This window comes from Monodelphis domestica, chromosome 1 (genome assembly GCF_027887165.1).
Source record: "Monodelphis domestica isolate mMonDom1 chromosome 1, mMonDom1.pri, whole genome shotgun sequence".
NCBI lineage: Eukaryota > Metazoa > Chordata > Mammalia > Didelphimorphia > Didelphidae > Monodelphis > Monodelphis domestica.
This window is the reverse complement of record NC_077227.1, coordinates 250,058,090-250,072,229: the sequence shown is the minus strand read 5'-3', so window position 1 is coordinate 250,072,229 and position 14,140 is coordinate 250,058,090. Positions and strand designations below refer to the sequence as shown.

General features: G+C 38.7%; 1 protein-coding gene across 15 annotated transcripts in view; it reads left to right on the top strand.

Moving 5' to 3' along the window:
* Positions 1-14,140, top strand: part of NRXN3 (neurexin 3) — a 2,159,162-nt gene that overhangs the window by 1,411,292 nt on the left and 733,730 nt on the right. The window contains exon 1 of one of the 15 annotated variants that reach the window (XM_016428733.2): positions 10,601-12,128. The exons of 13 other annotated variants lie outside the window; for them this stretch is intronic. In XM_016428733.2, coding sequence (XP_016284219.1) covers positions 11,873-12,128 — 256 coding nt within the window. In that variant the 5' untranslated portion in view covers positions 10,601-11,872. Of the gene's footprint in view, positions 1-10,600; positions 12,129-14,140 lie in introns of those variants that run through there. One more of the 15 variants, XM_007472724.3, reaches the window with a different exon arrangement.

Genomic DNA, 14,140 nt, shown 5'->3' with positions numbered 1-14,140 from the left:
ACCCAGTTCTTTCTACTACATCACATTATATGAAGGTCTTTTCAAAACTCAAAAAACAATAGCTGAATATTCTCCAGTGATTTGTCCCATAGCAAGCTTTACTGTGTCAATGGTGAGATAAACTTAGCACATACAAAGGCTATTTATAAGCAATATGGTAATGAGCTTTACTATATCTCCCTTGAAGACTGTTCAAAAAGACCCTATGTTTTATCTATATGTATTCCAAGCATAGAACAGACCTATTTTCTCAGACACTTTTGCCTCTACTCATATTCCAGTTTTCTCTGTCTGAAATGTCTCAATTTTCTCTATCCTAATTTTATGCCAGTAGGTCCAAGATTTTTTTTTTCTCAGAGTGAGAGGATTATCCATGACCATTAAGCATGCTACTATATAATACATGAAGAGGCAGGGGTGAAAATAGGAGGAATATATTATTACTACAAGTGCTAAAGCTTCGGAGCCCCAATAAGTGTTCTTACTGTTTATATAAAATCACTTATTATGACACCATTGGTTCAAACATGAAATATTGATAAAACACTAATGAGGCAAAGCAAGAATAATCATAATATTTGCTCAATAGGAGGCAGAAGCAGGATTAATGAAAAAAATATTCATAAACCTGTGTCATACTTTCTATCAGTATATGCAATACCTAGGTTTATGGGGAAAATGGGTACAAATTTAAAGAGATTTAGCAAGGAAATAGAGGAATAGAAAAACCCATGTAGCCAGAGCAACTCATAACTCTGAATGAGGAAACTTGATGTCCTTGGACTCTTTAGAAAATAGTCAGAACCATATAATCTGTACCAGCTGGGCAAAGCCACTACCTTTTGGGCTGCTGAAACAGTGAAAGCTCTTTTAGTTCATAGCCACTCTTGGCAGAGACCAGAGAAATACTATACTCTTTGAGTGACAAGCAATCATAGTTGCCTTGCAGATTTGTTTTAAAATGCTGATTTGTTTCTTTTTCTTAAACCGTAGTGATAGGACCGTAAAGACTTTACCCAGATAGTTTGTAAACAAGAAATTCTGTTTTCTCCAAATAAAAATCAGGAAAGGCCTGCCTCTTCACACACCTAAACAGTTGCAAATCCTATTTTTTACCTCTTCTCATTTGTCCCTCTCAAAATGGAGAATTCAATAAAGGGTCAAGGAAGCAAAAACCTTGAAAATATTTCCCTTCCCTCAGGCAACAGATGGCAGCAGAGTATAATCCTGTCTTTCTCCAACCAATCAACTCTCAATAATCCAATGTTTCTCTTCCAATCAGCAGGGCTTCCAGTAAAACATTTGCAAAGTCTGCCTATCAGTTTAAATCAGTTCCCGAAAGTTTCTAAGGTCTTTCTTCAGTAAGTATTTTCTCTTGCTGCCTCCTGTGACAAACTTCCTTTGATGATTCCATTTTTATCTGGCTATTTCCTACCCCTTCTATCTTACTAATGTCTCAAATCAGAGCCATTTAACAAAAATCATTTACCTATCTCCAATTTATGATGTGAAAATCCAAAGAAAATCTATCTTTCTGTTAGATATGACCCCCATAGTTCTCATATAATCTTCTCACAGTCCCATAACAGTTATTTGATTTATGATTGATCTTCTATATCCTTTAAAAATCTGAAAACCACAATAAATAAATGAATTGATGGGTGACAATGCACAGCAGCCATCTTTAGCTCAGTCACTGGGCTTTCACAGATTTTTTTTTAGTACATTTACATGAGGGATGGTTTTATTTCGGGTCTCCATAATAGTCTATGTCTCTCCACAAGATTTTATCTGAGAAATTGTATTTCTTCTCAATCTAGTTTTATCAGTGTTTTTCTACAAATGCTCTTTTTCTGCCCCTTCCAGCAACTGAAATGTCTTCATTTGAAAGGGACAGTACCTTACATAAATCCACAGGAGAGAAGTTGATAAACTATGAGGGAAAACATGCTATCTATAAATATTGGCAAATAACAATAACTCATATTTATATAATTTTTATTACAAAGTGCTTTACAATCACAACCTTATTTAAGTAGGCAGCTTAGATAGTACTCTTAATTAACAGATGAAGAAACAGAGGCTCAAAGAATTTAAGACTTGCCTAATGTTACACAACTAGTAATAGAACCAAGATGTGAACTTTTTTTGATCCACTTTCTATGACTGTAACAAATTATAGAGAAATACTGTAGAGACTATAGCTATAGGAATTAAATCCCAAATCAAACACTCAAGGTACTTTGCCATTTATGAGCCTCAGCTTTCTCAAGTTAAACTTGATTGAATTGAGTTATGGCCACATGGTCCATCAGGATAGATAGATTTTGATTAAATCCACTCTAAAGAAAAGGGGAATAAAGGTCAATATGAACCTCTTGAGATATGTTCCAATTTGTTAATTTGAGTACTATTTAGTAAACTAAAAGTGGGTGGATTCTGTTTGAATCTGTGTTTTGTGGATCGAGTCTATCATCTTCAGATTGTATGAAAAGCAACTATAGAAGATATGAAGGAGATGGATGATATAAGATGGATTTGTTACTAATGTCTTGGATTGCACATAGTTTTGGGTTTATAGGTTTTCTAGAAAATAAAGATACTGACTTAGATACTAAATCTAAAGTCTAAATCAGGTTTTTTATTTGTTTTGGTTTTAGGAAGAGAAAGTTTCTGTTTTTTCTCCTTATGGTTCAAAGCATTTAAGGCAAAAATATCTGTAGAGGACAACCCAGGGCTTCCTTCCTCTATAGAAAATGTATGAAAGTCCTCTAGAAAACATGGTTCTTAGCCAAAAGAGTTTTGTGTATTTGGTTTCAGAACCTACAAACTTCTGAGATTCATCTACTTCAAGTCTGATGGCAAGAGAATGATTGTTTAAAAAAAATTGGGCTGACATAATATATACCATTTTAAAAAACCCAAGTATGTTATGGTCTTTCTATAAAATCAAATAATAATAGAGGTAATGTTGTTAAAAGAATAAAACTTCTCTATCTATATCCCAAATGGAAAACATAATAGTAAAAATCTACCCTCATCCCAGGATGGCTTTCTTAAATAAATGAAAAGAACTATGAATTATGGGGCTATAAATATATGTGCTGACACCCAATAAAGCAGAGCAGAGCAAAGTTGGACTATTTTATGATGATGTCACTGGAACCCTGGGATGTATTTATAGCTATGTTAACAGTCAATTTTTAAAAAAGAACTTTTATTGTATTCTACATTAGTAGAAGTTAGATCTCCTTCAGTCTTACTTTCATTTCCCCATTGTAACTTTTCTTTCAAACTTACCATTTCCTGCCCCCACTGAAAAATCTAGTCTCTGGGTTTCTTCTGCTCTCATTTGGAGAAAGAATTCTGCTTTCCAAGGCTTTAGATTGTATATAAGAAACAAGGTGTCTGCTTTTTAAAACATTTTTTTTTTCTGATGAATCTTGGCTTTTCTCTTTTTGAGCAGTCATGTTAGACCAATGTCTTAGACAAGCATCCTGACAAGTGTCACCTGCTGGCAATGAAATGGCAAAGCAGGTTCCAAGATTCAGAAAGTGACATGTGGACTCCAAATATATTAGGAGTTGACCAAAAGGAACTATGTATGAGCCAACAGGGATATTGATTAAAGATAATATAGAAAGCTTTTCTTTGAAAAGGCAATTCTAACATTTCATGCCCCATTCTGCAATTTTGCTTTATTTTTGTGCAGCTCAAGGAAATAGAGATTGTAAAAATCCTCAGAGGGGCAGCTGGGTGGCTCAGTGGATTGAAAGCCAGGTCTAGGGGCTGGAGGTCCTAGGTTCAAATCTGGCCTCAGACACTTCCTAGCTGTGTGTCCCTGGTCAAGTCACTTGACCCCCTTTGCCTAGCCCTTACCACTCTTCTGCCTTGGAGCCAATACATAGTATTGACTCCAAGATGGAAGGTAAGGGTTTAAAAAAAATCCCCAGATATTTGTCTAAGGGAGGTATAGTAGTTGAGATTCATAATATATTATAACAGAATGGAACATTGCTATAAGGCTGGCACCAGATCCATGATGCTAGACTCTGTTACACTTTAGGCAACACTATAACAATCCAGAAAAAAATTTTAAAACAGTGATACAGAGCAACATAGGACAAAGCTCCCTGGACAAAGATTTGTCATAAAGTGCTGGTACTTGGGGCAGCTAAGTAGTTCAGTGGATAGAGAGCCAGGCCTGGAGATAGGAGGTCCTCTGTTCAAATATGGCCCCAGAGAAAAGTATTAAATTTAAGAGAAAAGGGCAAGGTTTAAAAATTTGCTGGTGTGTATGTACTAGAGAGTATGACATAGAGATAATCCATATCATATTGAGCTACTCAATGTAGATAAGAAGTTCTAAACATGAGGTCTGTGAACTTCAAATATATGTGTGTGTGTGTGTGTGTGTGTGTGTGTGTGTGTGTGTAGATATGTGGATGTATACAGATATATGGATGTATTATAATATAATTGATTTCTCTTGTGATTCTGTATTTTTTGTAAAATACTATTCTGAAAAGAGGTCCAGAAGCTTCATTCGACTACCAAAGAGGTCCATGACACACAAAACAAGTTTAAGAATCTCTATAATATATGGATTGTTATGTAAATGATCAAAGATGGCTATCCATGGCAGGGTTTTTCAAGTTATGGTCCACTGAGCCTTCCCATGGATGCTTGATAGGGTTTCCTGAAATATTTCCCTAATGGTAAAGCATTTTAGGATCCTCCCATGTTTTAGATTTGTTCAAAGATCTTTTTAAATCTAGCTCTTCTCTTTTGTCTGCAAATTATACTCTGGTCTTCACTCTTGGCAGTATGCTTATTCCCGTGAGCAGTCAAAAGACTTAAGCAGCAAATGGTTCAAGTGTTGTTCCCTAGAGGTAAAAAATGTATCACATTTGTTTTGTTTTGTTCAGACTGGAACAAGAGAAAAAGGAACTGAAATAGTTTTTGAGGTAGCATTTCATGATGGGGAGAGCATAGGACTTGAAGTCCAAAGACCCAAATGGAGATTTTGAACAGATTTTGAAAAAATCTGGATCCTGAATCCAAAAGATCCTGGCTATGATTCTTACTTGCTATTTGACTGTAAATAAATCCCTTCACCTCCATTAGTCTTTGTTTCTTTCTCTATAAAAATGGAGAATAACACTGTTTATACTCAAAGCCATAACTAGATGGCTAGATGGGGCAGACAGGAGAGAAACTCATCTGAGTTTCAGTAATCAGGGGTAAGTTGGAGGAAGCAAGTCATCTGGTAGCTTCATATCTTAACTAATTATTCTTGCCAACTGAGTCAGTTGCTTCTACCTGCTTAAGGAGCAACTGATATCATTCCCTTTATTTTTGAGGATCCTAGGACAAAGTTTTTGGCAACTTCAGACAAAGCTCTGATCACTTCCCACTTTAGTTATGGCTCTGCTTATATTATGCTACTTCTCAGAGTTGTTGTGAAGAAAACATTTGCTAATCATTATAAAGTACTTTGGGATAGCAAGATGAAACAGAGTACAGGCTCTGGAGTCATGAAATAGTTCAAATGTTGTTCCTTAGAGGTAAAATCTGAGTTCAAATCTGGTCTCTAACACTTACCAGCTATGTGACCGTAGGTATCTCACTTAATCTTTGTTTACCTCAGTTTCCTCATTTGCAAATTGGGGAAAATAATAGGATCTATCTTATTTTGTAGGAAAGACAAAATGAGATAATTGTGAAGCACTTGGCACAGTGTCTGGGACAGACTAAGCACTCTATACTTATTATTATTATGTTGTTCATTATTATAATTATATTTTACTGTAAATCACAAACAGTTCACTAGGTCTAAGATCTCATCAATGTAGCCACTCACTACAGTGATTCAGATTACAGTTCATCTATACTTTCTCATTTCCTAAAACTCTTGTCCATGCCCTCCCATAAATCTTCCTTAGCAAATTCATGTAACATGCCAGAAGCCTTCCTTCAGATCTTTTTACAATTCATGGACACCAGTATAGCACCTGAACTGTCCTCCTATGTCCTATTACATGATTATTATGTCAATGTGAACAATTATGATTTCTGATTCCTGATTTGTAAAATTGGTTAATCATGTGGAGAGGGCAATATATTGGGTTACAAAAGCCACAAATTTCCCTTTACCTCTATCATCTTATATTTCTGAGATATCTATCAAAGACAAAAAAAATCACTTATTTAACTTTTCTGTAAATATGCATGAAATGCCTACTATGTGAAAGCCCTTACTAGGCGTTCTCCTGGAATTTTTATTTTAGGTAGAGATTAGAGTCCTGGGGGGAACTGAGTTCTGAACAGAGATATGAATGAGTGGGACAGAAATACATTACCTGAGATATTTAAGGAAGCCTGTGATTCAGAAACAACTTGAACAGAGCTGAGAAAGGAATGGGGTAGCTCTCTGGCATAACAACTGATAAAGGGTCATAATTTTTCTTCCCTCTGCTAAAGGTGTTTGAATCTTTTTCTGCTGTACAGTTTCTTGGAACCCAAACCCACACTGTCTTTCATCCCACATGGACACTAATTCAGTTCTGTACTCTTCTTTGTGGCCCCTTCTTTGCTGTAGCATTCCTCTCTTCCTGCTCCCCTCCTCCAAGAAAATGCCTTTAGGTGTAAGATTAAAGATTCTATATATATGTGTCACGTGTGTGAATACACTCTAGAGATAGCTGCTTTCACATTTGCTTGCTACTAATGTGCTCCCACATGGGCTATAGCTATCTCTTCTCACACACAATATTCTAAGAGTTTGCTTTCATTACATGTCAATAAATTAGCTTAGGAGAAGAAAAAGGAACAGAAGATAATAATTAATAATAATGATAATAATACCTGACATTTATAAAGTATTTACTATGTGCCAAGCACTGTCATAAGTACTTAATAATAGTTATCTCACCTGATCCTCATGACAACCTTGGAGACAGGTGCTCTTATTATCCCTTTTTTACAGTGGAGGAAACTGAGGCAAACAGGTTAAATGAGATGTCTAGAGTCATACAGCTTGTAACTGTATGAGGCTGGATTTGAACTCAAGTCTTCTTGACTCCAGGCCCAGTGCTATCTCTGCTGTGCCAACTAAGGGGTCCATGATTAAAAAAAAAACAAACTTCCATTACTAACTTGAATTAAAGGGAATGATAATATATATATATATATACACATATAAAATGTTCTAATATAGAATTATTTTCTAATTATATACTACATATTATAGAATTATGTTCTAATTATATAAGTATGTGTGTATTATATAATTATGTCATTATATAATACATTAGTGTAAAATGACTATATAAACATATATGTAGCTATCTAACAAAGTCAGAAAACTAAAATTACTTATTTTGTGGGAATCCTTTTACTCTGGATAAGTATTTTTTTTCTAATTTGGTCAAAAAGAAAGAATTCTGTTGTAATCTATTAACCTTCAGATAGTATTTATGAAATATAATGGAATTCTGGAGTTATTACCCGAGTTCAAATCCCATTTCTAACACTTATTATCTCTGTGATACTATGTAAGTCAGGGAACCTCCTTGAACCTCCTGTTCATCTATAAAACAAGAGGGGAAAGTTAAATTAGATCATCTTTGAGCTATGCTTCCCCATTATCCTCAAATGTATTCCTGTCACACTGCTTTGTGGGGATGTCCCAACTGAGTTGGTTGATTTTTATACAAAGAAGTAAATAAATGAATTATAAGTATTATGAGTTAAATGAACAGTTCCAGCTGTGATAGACCAGCAGCATTACCAGATTTGGGGGCTACATGAAATATTTATTTTCTCTTTACTGCCTAACAATGAATTCATTGGGAAATCCACTCATGCTTTCCATGTTTCTTCTGCCAAGTCAAAACATATTTCTAAAAAAAAAAAGGCTCAATACCCTTTTAGAAAAGAAAGCACATTTAAAGGGAAAGGTAACCTGTTTATCAGGCTTCTGTTGTACCTGTCTCTGTCTCCAAATGCCAAGAACACCCAGATGTATTTTTTAAAAGTGAGACAGGGAGTATAAGGGCCATGTGGATATGTGGGTGAGCATACAGGGATGTTGAAGGGAATTACAATATGATTAAAAGTAAAATGTTAAACTTTATTCCTGGATTCTCTGCTGACAGTGAAATTGGGCAATCAGTGTGTACCTCAGTTTATCTATTTGTTATGAGAGGAATTTCATGAGTGATTTATGAGAATCCTTGTGAGGGAATTTTTAATCTCTAAAAAGTTGTTTCAGGATCCAAGGTATATCAGATAAGACAATGATCCTATAATAGATAAGTATTAAAGGCTAGATTTGAACTCAAGCCTTCTGATTCTAGATTCAGTGCTCTTTTTCTTGTGCTACCTATCTTTTCACTGTATAGCACTGGACATGAGGCTCTGTAATCATTGCACTAGAACTGTATGCAAGATTATTAATAGAGTGAAATTTAGTATAAGGTGAATGTATACAAAGATATTTTTAAAGTTACAGTGGACTATGATGTATTTAGAAGGAATGCTATATATAGAGCCTAGTGATTTTGTGTTCAAATTCTGCCCCAGTTAGTGACTACCTGAGTGACCTTGGGCAATTTATTTCACTTCTATCAGTCTCAATTTTCTTACTTGTGAAATGGGGAGGAGGAATTAGGGAGAGGATTGGAAGACATTTTATCTGGAGTCCCTACTAATTTTAAATATTTGATAGTATCTATGATTTGTTTTAAAACCATCTTGCACATGATACTGCACTGGGCATCTCCCAAGTTCTTATTACAAAACTACATACCCCCAGATGCATATTGTAATAGAGATTCAGTGTTTGTAGAATGAAGTCACATTAATCATTTCTGAAGTTGCCTTTGCTAAAAACTTCTCTGAACAATTTACTTTTAAATGATAGCACCAGGAATAGTCAAGAAAACCCTATTTAGAGGCCAGAATAGCAGGTGACTGACTTTACATCTGCAGCACTCTTGCTGGTTAACCTTGGAGGCAAATTATCTTCTGTGCATCTTAAAGATTACACCTTCCTCCCCTATCCACCCCCAAAACCCACTAAGGTATCCATATCAAAGACAAATAATACAGTCTTTGAATTCCTGAACTTTCTGGACACTAAGGTTTTTAAACCCCTCTCCCCTTTTTGGAATTCTTATTAATTGCATATTTTTAAAGGTGCTTCGAGCTCAGGAAAAGAAAAATGCAGCCTGGAGGCAAGGTAGTGAGTGTAGTGGCTAGGTGGGCAATTAGATTAACTCTAAAATGGAATTTCCCCCCCTCCCAACAGAATAAACAAATAGCCTCAGAGCTGATGAAGCAATCATGACCTGGACCCTTTCAGCCTTGGCTTGGCTGTTTACTGCTTCTGGCTCATTTGCCTTCCGGGAGAATGTTGTCCATTCTCTGACTTTTCTAAAATGTCCAATTGCCCAGCACTATCCCACCAGCAAACCGGCTAAGTCCCCTCTTAGTGTCACAGATGCCCTACTGTTTGGAAGTCCTTTCTATCCTCCTCCACCTCCTCCAAATGCAGGTACCACCTGCATGCCATCCTAATAATGTGCAATCATATTTTTACTTCCTGAGTGAAGAGCATAGATTTGCAGACTTTTTTTCCACCTAAGAGGATGGGGAGGATTCTTAACCTCCTATGAGGCATCATCTTCTCTGTCTTCTATTCTGTCCCAACCGTGCTCCCTCTCCCGCCCGTCCCCTTCCCCTCCCCCCCCATCTTCCTAGCTTTGTAAAATACACTTTGCTTGTGGGATTTTCCTCCTCCTCTACCAGGGGATGGGGTTCTAGCTCCCCCCTGAAGTAGTTTTCGAGGGGCAGCAAGCAAATTAACCTCACTGGACTCTGAAATGAAACGGGAGGCTTGATTGCGTGTACATATAGGTAGAGGCAATATCCCAGGAGGGAAGCGAAGGAAGTCAAAATTCCGGAAAGATCCTCTTAGCCCAGGATCCACTGTGTTCTACATGGTCTGTTTCCTCAGACTTTACAGCTCTCCAGCAGCTGGGATACGAGGTGCCGCGGTTCTACCCCCAATGGAAACTAAGGCTCTTAATTTTAAGGAGAGGAGCCCGAAGGGTTGTTGAAGAAGAAAAGAACAGGAGGCATCGGCAGCAACAGCTTTACTCCTGATGCTGACTCAAGGGGTTTTATTTTTATTTTCTTTTCTGGTTACTTCGTTCCTTGCCACCCGGTCTCCTACGTCAGCTCTTCCCCAACCCCCTCTCTTCCCCCCCTCCCCACCCCATCCCAACCTCTCTTGCCAATTTGCAAAAGAAGCCTTGGCGCCCTAGTAGATTTAATGAGCCTGAGAGAAAAAAAGGAGACAAAGAACCAGCACACACACACACACACACACACACACACACACACACACACACAAATACACAAGTTGCAAGTGTACAAGAAGCCAAGCAGCAAAAGAAGATGGGTGGAGGATATTTAGGCGAACGGAAAAGGGATGGAAAGACCTGCATGTGTATCTGTGTGAGAGTGTGTGTATGCGCGCGTGTATGTGTGTGTGTGTGTGTGTGTGTGTGTGTGTGTGAGTATGTATATGAATGGAGGGGAATGGGGATGGGCACAGAGCCTGAGGAGAGGGCTGGGATTTCAGGTCCCAGTTCCAGCCCCTCCTTTCTCAGGAACCAGCCAGTCCCCTCTGCAGAGTGTTCTGGCTTCAATGATTTGCTCTCCCGAGTGTGCCCATTTGCATACGGCTTGCCCATTTGTGAATTTGGCTTCCTAACTCCTCGCTTCAGTTCACCTGAGCTCCAGAGTTCCCTTCACTTTGTATGCGCCAACCCCTCAACGTTCTTCTCCTGACTCCGCTGGGCACTACTCCTACCCTAACATCCCTCCTTTTCCCTGGATCCCACCCCCAACATTCCTCTTGTTGTTGTTTCTGTTTCTTTTCGTTTTACTCCCTTTGTGTGTGTGTGTGTGTGTGTGTGTGTGTGTGTGTGTGTATGTAGTTGTTGCTGTTGTGGTCTTTCCTTCTCCCCCACCCTGCTCCCCTTATCTTCACCCCCTGCCTTTCTTTCTCCTCCTCTTCCTGCTGCTGCTGCTTTTTCATTTTGTTGAGAGATCCAGGAAGAAACGGAAGAGAATCCGTCAGTGCCCTTCCAGATCGCACAGGGTTAACAGTCTTGGTTCTCTACTGCCTAGAATCGGAGGAGGAGAAGAAGGAGAACACCCCCCTTCTAACACCCCCTCCCCCTTTTCGCTTGGCAGTTCTGCATTGCATCGCTTGGTAGTGGAGAAGCAAAAGAGAAAAAAAATGTTCAAACTCCTTGGATGTTGGGATACACTAACCTAAACCTTACTTGGCTCTTCTGCTATTCTGCCGATTTTTTTTTTTTGTTTGTTTTGTTTGGGGATTTTTTCTTTTCTTTTTCGCTTTTCCTTCACTTGTGATATTCTTGGAGTTTTGGCAATTAGAGTCATCAGGACCCTGAGTGCCTAGGAGGAAACATCACAACTGGAAGATTGCTGGGGCCTTTCCGTGACATGTGTGGTGTTTTTGGGCTCACCAGAGGCTTTGTATATCAGGGTGGACACTGGCAATATAGGTTTATCCAGCACTAGGGGGAAAATAATTGTTTTTTTCTTTTTTCTTTGTTTTCTTTTCTTTTTTTCTTTTTGCCATTTTGTATATTTGTCTTTTTCCCCCCCTGGGATATTCACCTCTTGATTGTTTCGAAAAAGTGTGTCCCTCACCTCACCAAAGACACACGCCTTCTTCCTGCTATGATGGGCCTCTGGGCATCATGAACTTCATTTTTCTACCCTGGCTGGAATTCAGACTGCCCATCTGTAGTTGTGCAGTGCATTGACCATGCACCTGAGAATACACACAAGCACCTTGCCCGGACGGAGCCCGCCTCGCCGTCCTGCCTGGACCCTTGGGATCTGGTCCCTCTTTTGGGGATGTATCGTCAGCTCTGTGTGGAGTTCTTCTAATGTTGCTTCATCCTCCTCTTCTTCCTCTCCAGTGTCTCACTCTCAGCATGAACACCATTTCCATGGCAGCAAGCATCACTCAGTGCCTATTTCTATCTATCGCTCCCCTGTCTCCCTTCGAGGAGGGCACGGTGGGTCTCTACTCTTTATCTTTATAACTTGTCATAGATATGTTTCAACTCTTTCCTTCAGGAAGAATGGGGGTGGGGGTGGGGGAAGAGGACATAATACTTAATTTGAAAGAAAAAATAGGATAATATAGGTGAATGAGAGAGAAATGTCCCTTTCCCTTTAAAAGCTGGCTATCTCTCCATTCCTACTACAAACCATGTTTTCTTCAAGCCTTTTCTTCTCTATCTCCTTCCCTCTTAGTTCCAGAAACTTTTTTCCCCCTTTAAAATCTTGTAATGATAGCTAACTTCTTAAACAGTTCCCCAGTGCTATACTTTGAGAGTTAATTCATTTATCTTCCCTTTCCCTTTCCTGATGCTAGTCTTGTTTGGAAAGCTAGTCTACCAGAAAGTGAAAGAAAAGCCGACTCCTTAGGTCCTCAGAATGAAATTAATTGAACTGATTAACTCCTCCTCCAGTGGATCACTTTGTGTAGCTGTAGGTCAGGGAGAGGAAGGACTTGAGCTTGGGAGTAGAGAAAAGATAACAAATAATCAGTGTACAGTCTGATTAACTCTGGCAGCTTTATGTGTTCCTCTGTAACTCTGAAAGCCAGGATTCTCTAATACTATACAATTATGCTACTGCATATATTTATGAGAGAAGAAGCATAGTACAAGATAAGGTTAAACCCATTTGCAATTTACCCCAGTGGGCTAAGCTGCACACAGTAATAAATTCTGTTCAATACTTGATGCAGATGTGTGAGAAGATGCCAGGGTGCACAGCATGGGTATGCATGTCCATACGTTTTAGAGGAAATATGTATATTCTGTATGTTTGAGAGAGTGAGTAGTTAGGTGTGTGTGTGTGTGTGTGTGTGTGTGTGTGTGTGTGTGTGTGTGTGTGTGTGTGTGGTTTTTGGGTAAATATATATTCAATTCTCAGTGGGCCATCTCTGAAGGGTTGCTGTTTTGAATCACGGTATGGGCTTGCTATAGTGAACTGATATAAAAGAGCTACAACATTTATTTACTATGCACTACACTCCAGTGGTAAGAAAAGTAAAAATTATAGATAAATCTCTACCACAAAAGCAGGTAGTTCAAGAAGGACAGAGCATGTAATATCATGTAGTTCTCCTGACCTGACTTGGATTTTTAAGACCTAAACTGGTGTAACATACAGACCCTATTCTGGATGTCATCTTTCCTCTTGGTGCTCTTCGCCCTGGGCTTCTATGTGCTGTCTGTCATGTTAAGTGGAAGCACGTTGAGAAAATGCCAACACTCACTCTGGCTCTTGCTCTGTTCTCTCTTTAAATTTTATTTGATGGAGTTGTCAAGCGGCTCAGAGCTTGTAAAGGGGGGATGCTTGATCTTGAGCTGGATGCTGTTTTCTCTCTGACTCCAGCTGGGTCTGGTATGGGCTTCCTGAAAAGCCTAGGAAAGGGGGGAGGGGGATACCAACATATTGAAATGCAAACTGGCAAAGAATAGGGGGAAAGGGTTGAGATTGAGGGGTAAAGGGAGTAGGAAGGGAAAATGGGGTATGTGGGAAATAAACTAGACTATTCCTAATAACCATAATTAAGCACCCAAAATGCTCTGCAATAATTAGCCAAATTTGGCTAATTAGTGTAAATGATCAGCAGGGACATGAAGATTATGTGTTGGTTGGAAGATTGCACATTGGCAAGATCTTTATGCTTTTTCTTTAGTCTCTAAACAGTTAAAAACAACTGCTGTTGTAAGTGATAGAATCTAATAATCCATCACTCCCCAGGAGTTCTGCATTTTCCTTTCTCAAAGGGTTCACTTTCCTTAGCTAAGGGTTTGAGCCCTACACAGATTAAATCTCTCTGTCTCTCTCTGTCTCTCTCTGTCTGTCTCTCTCTCTCTGTCTCTGTCTCTCTGTCTCTCTGTCTCTCTGTCTCTCTGTCTCTCTCCCTCTCCATTCTTCATCTGGGTTGTACTCTACTCTGCTGAACCTACTTGACTTTTTGAACTCAGCTTCCTCTTTAGCCTAAACT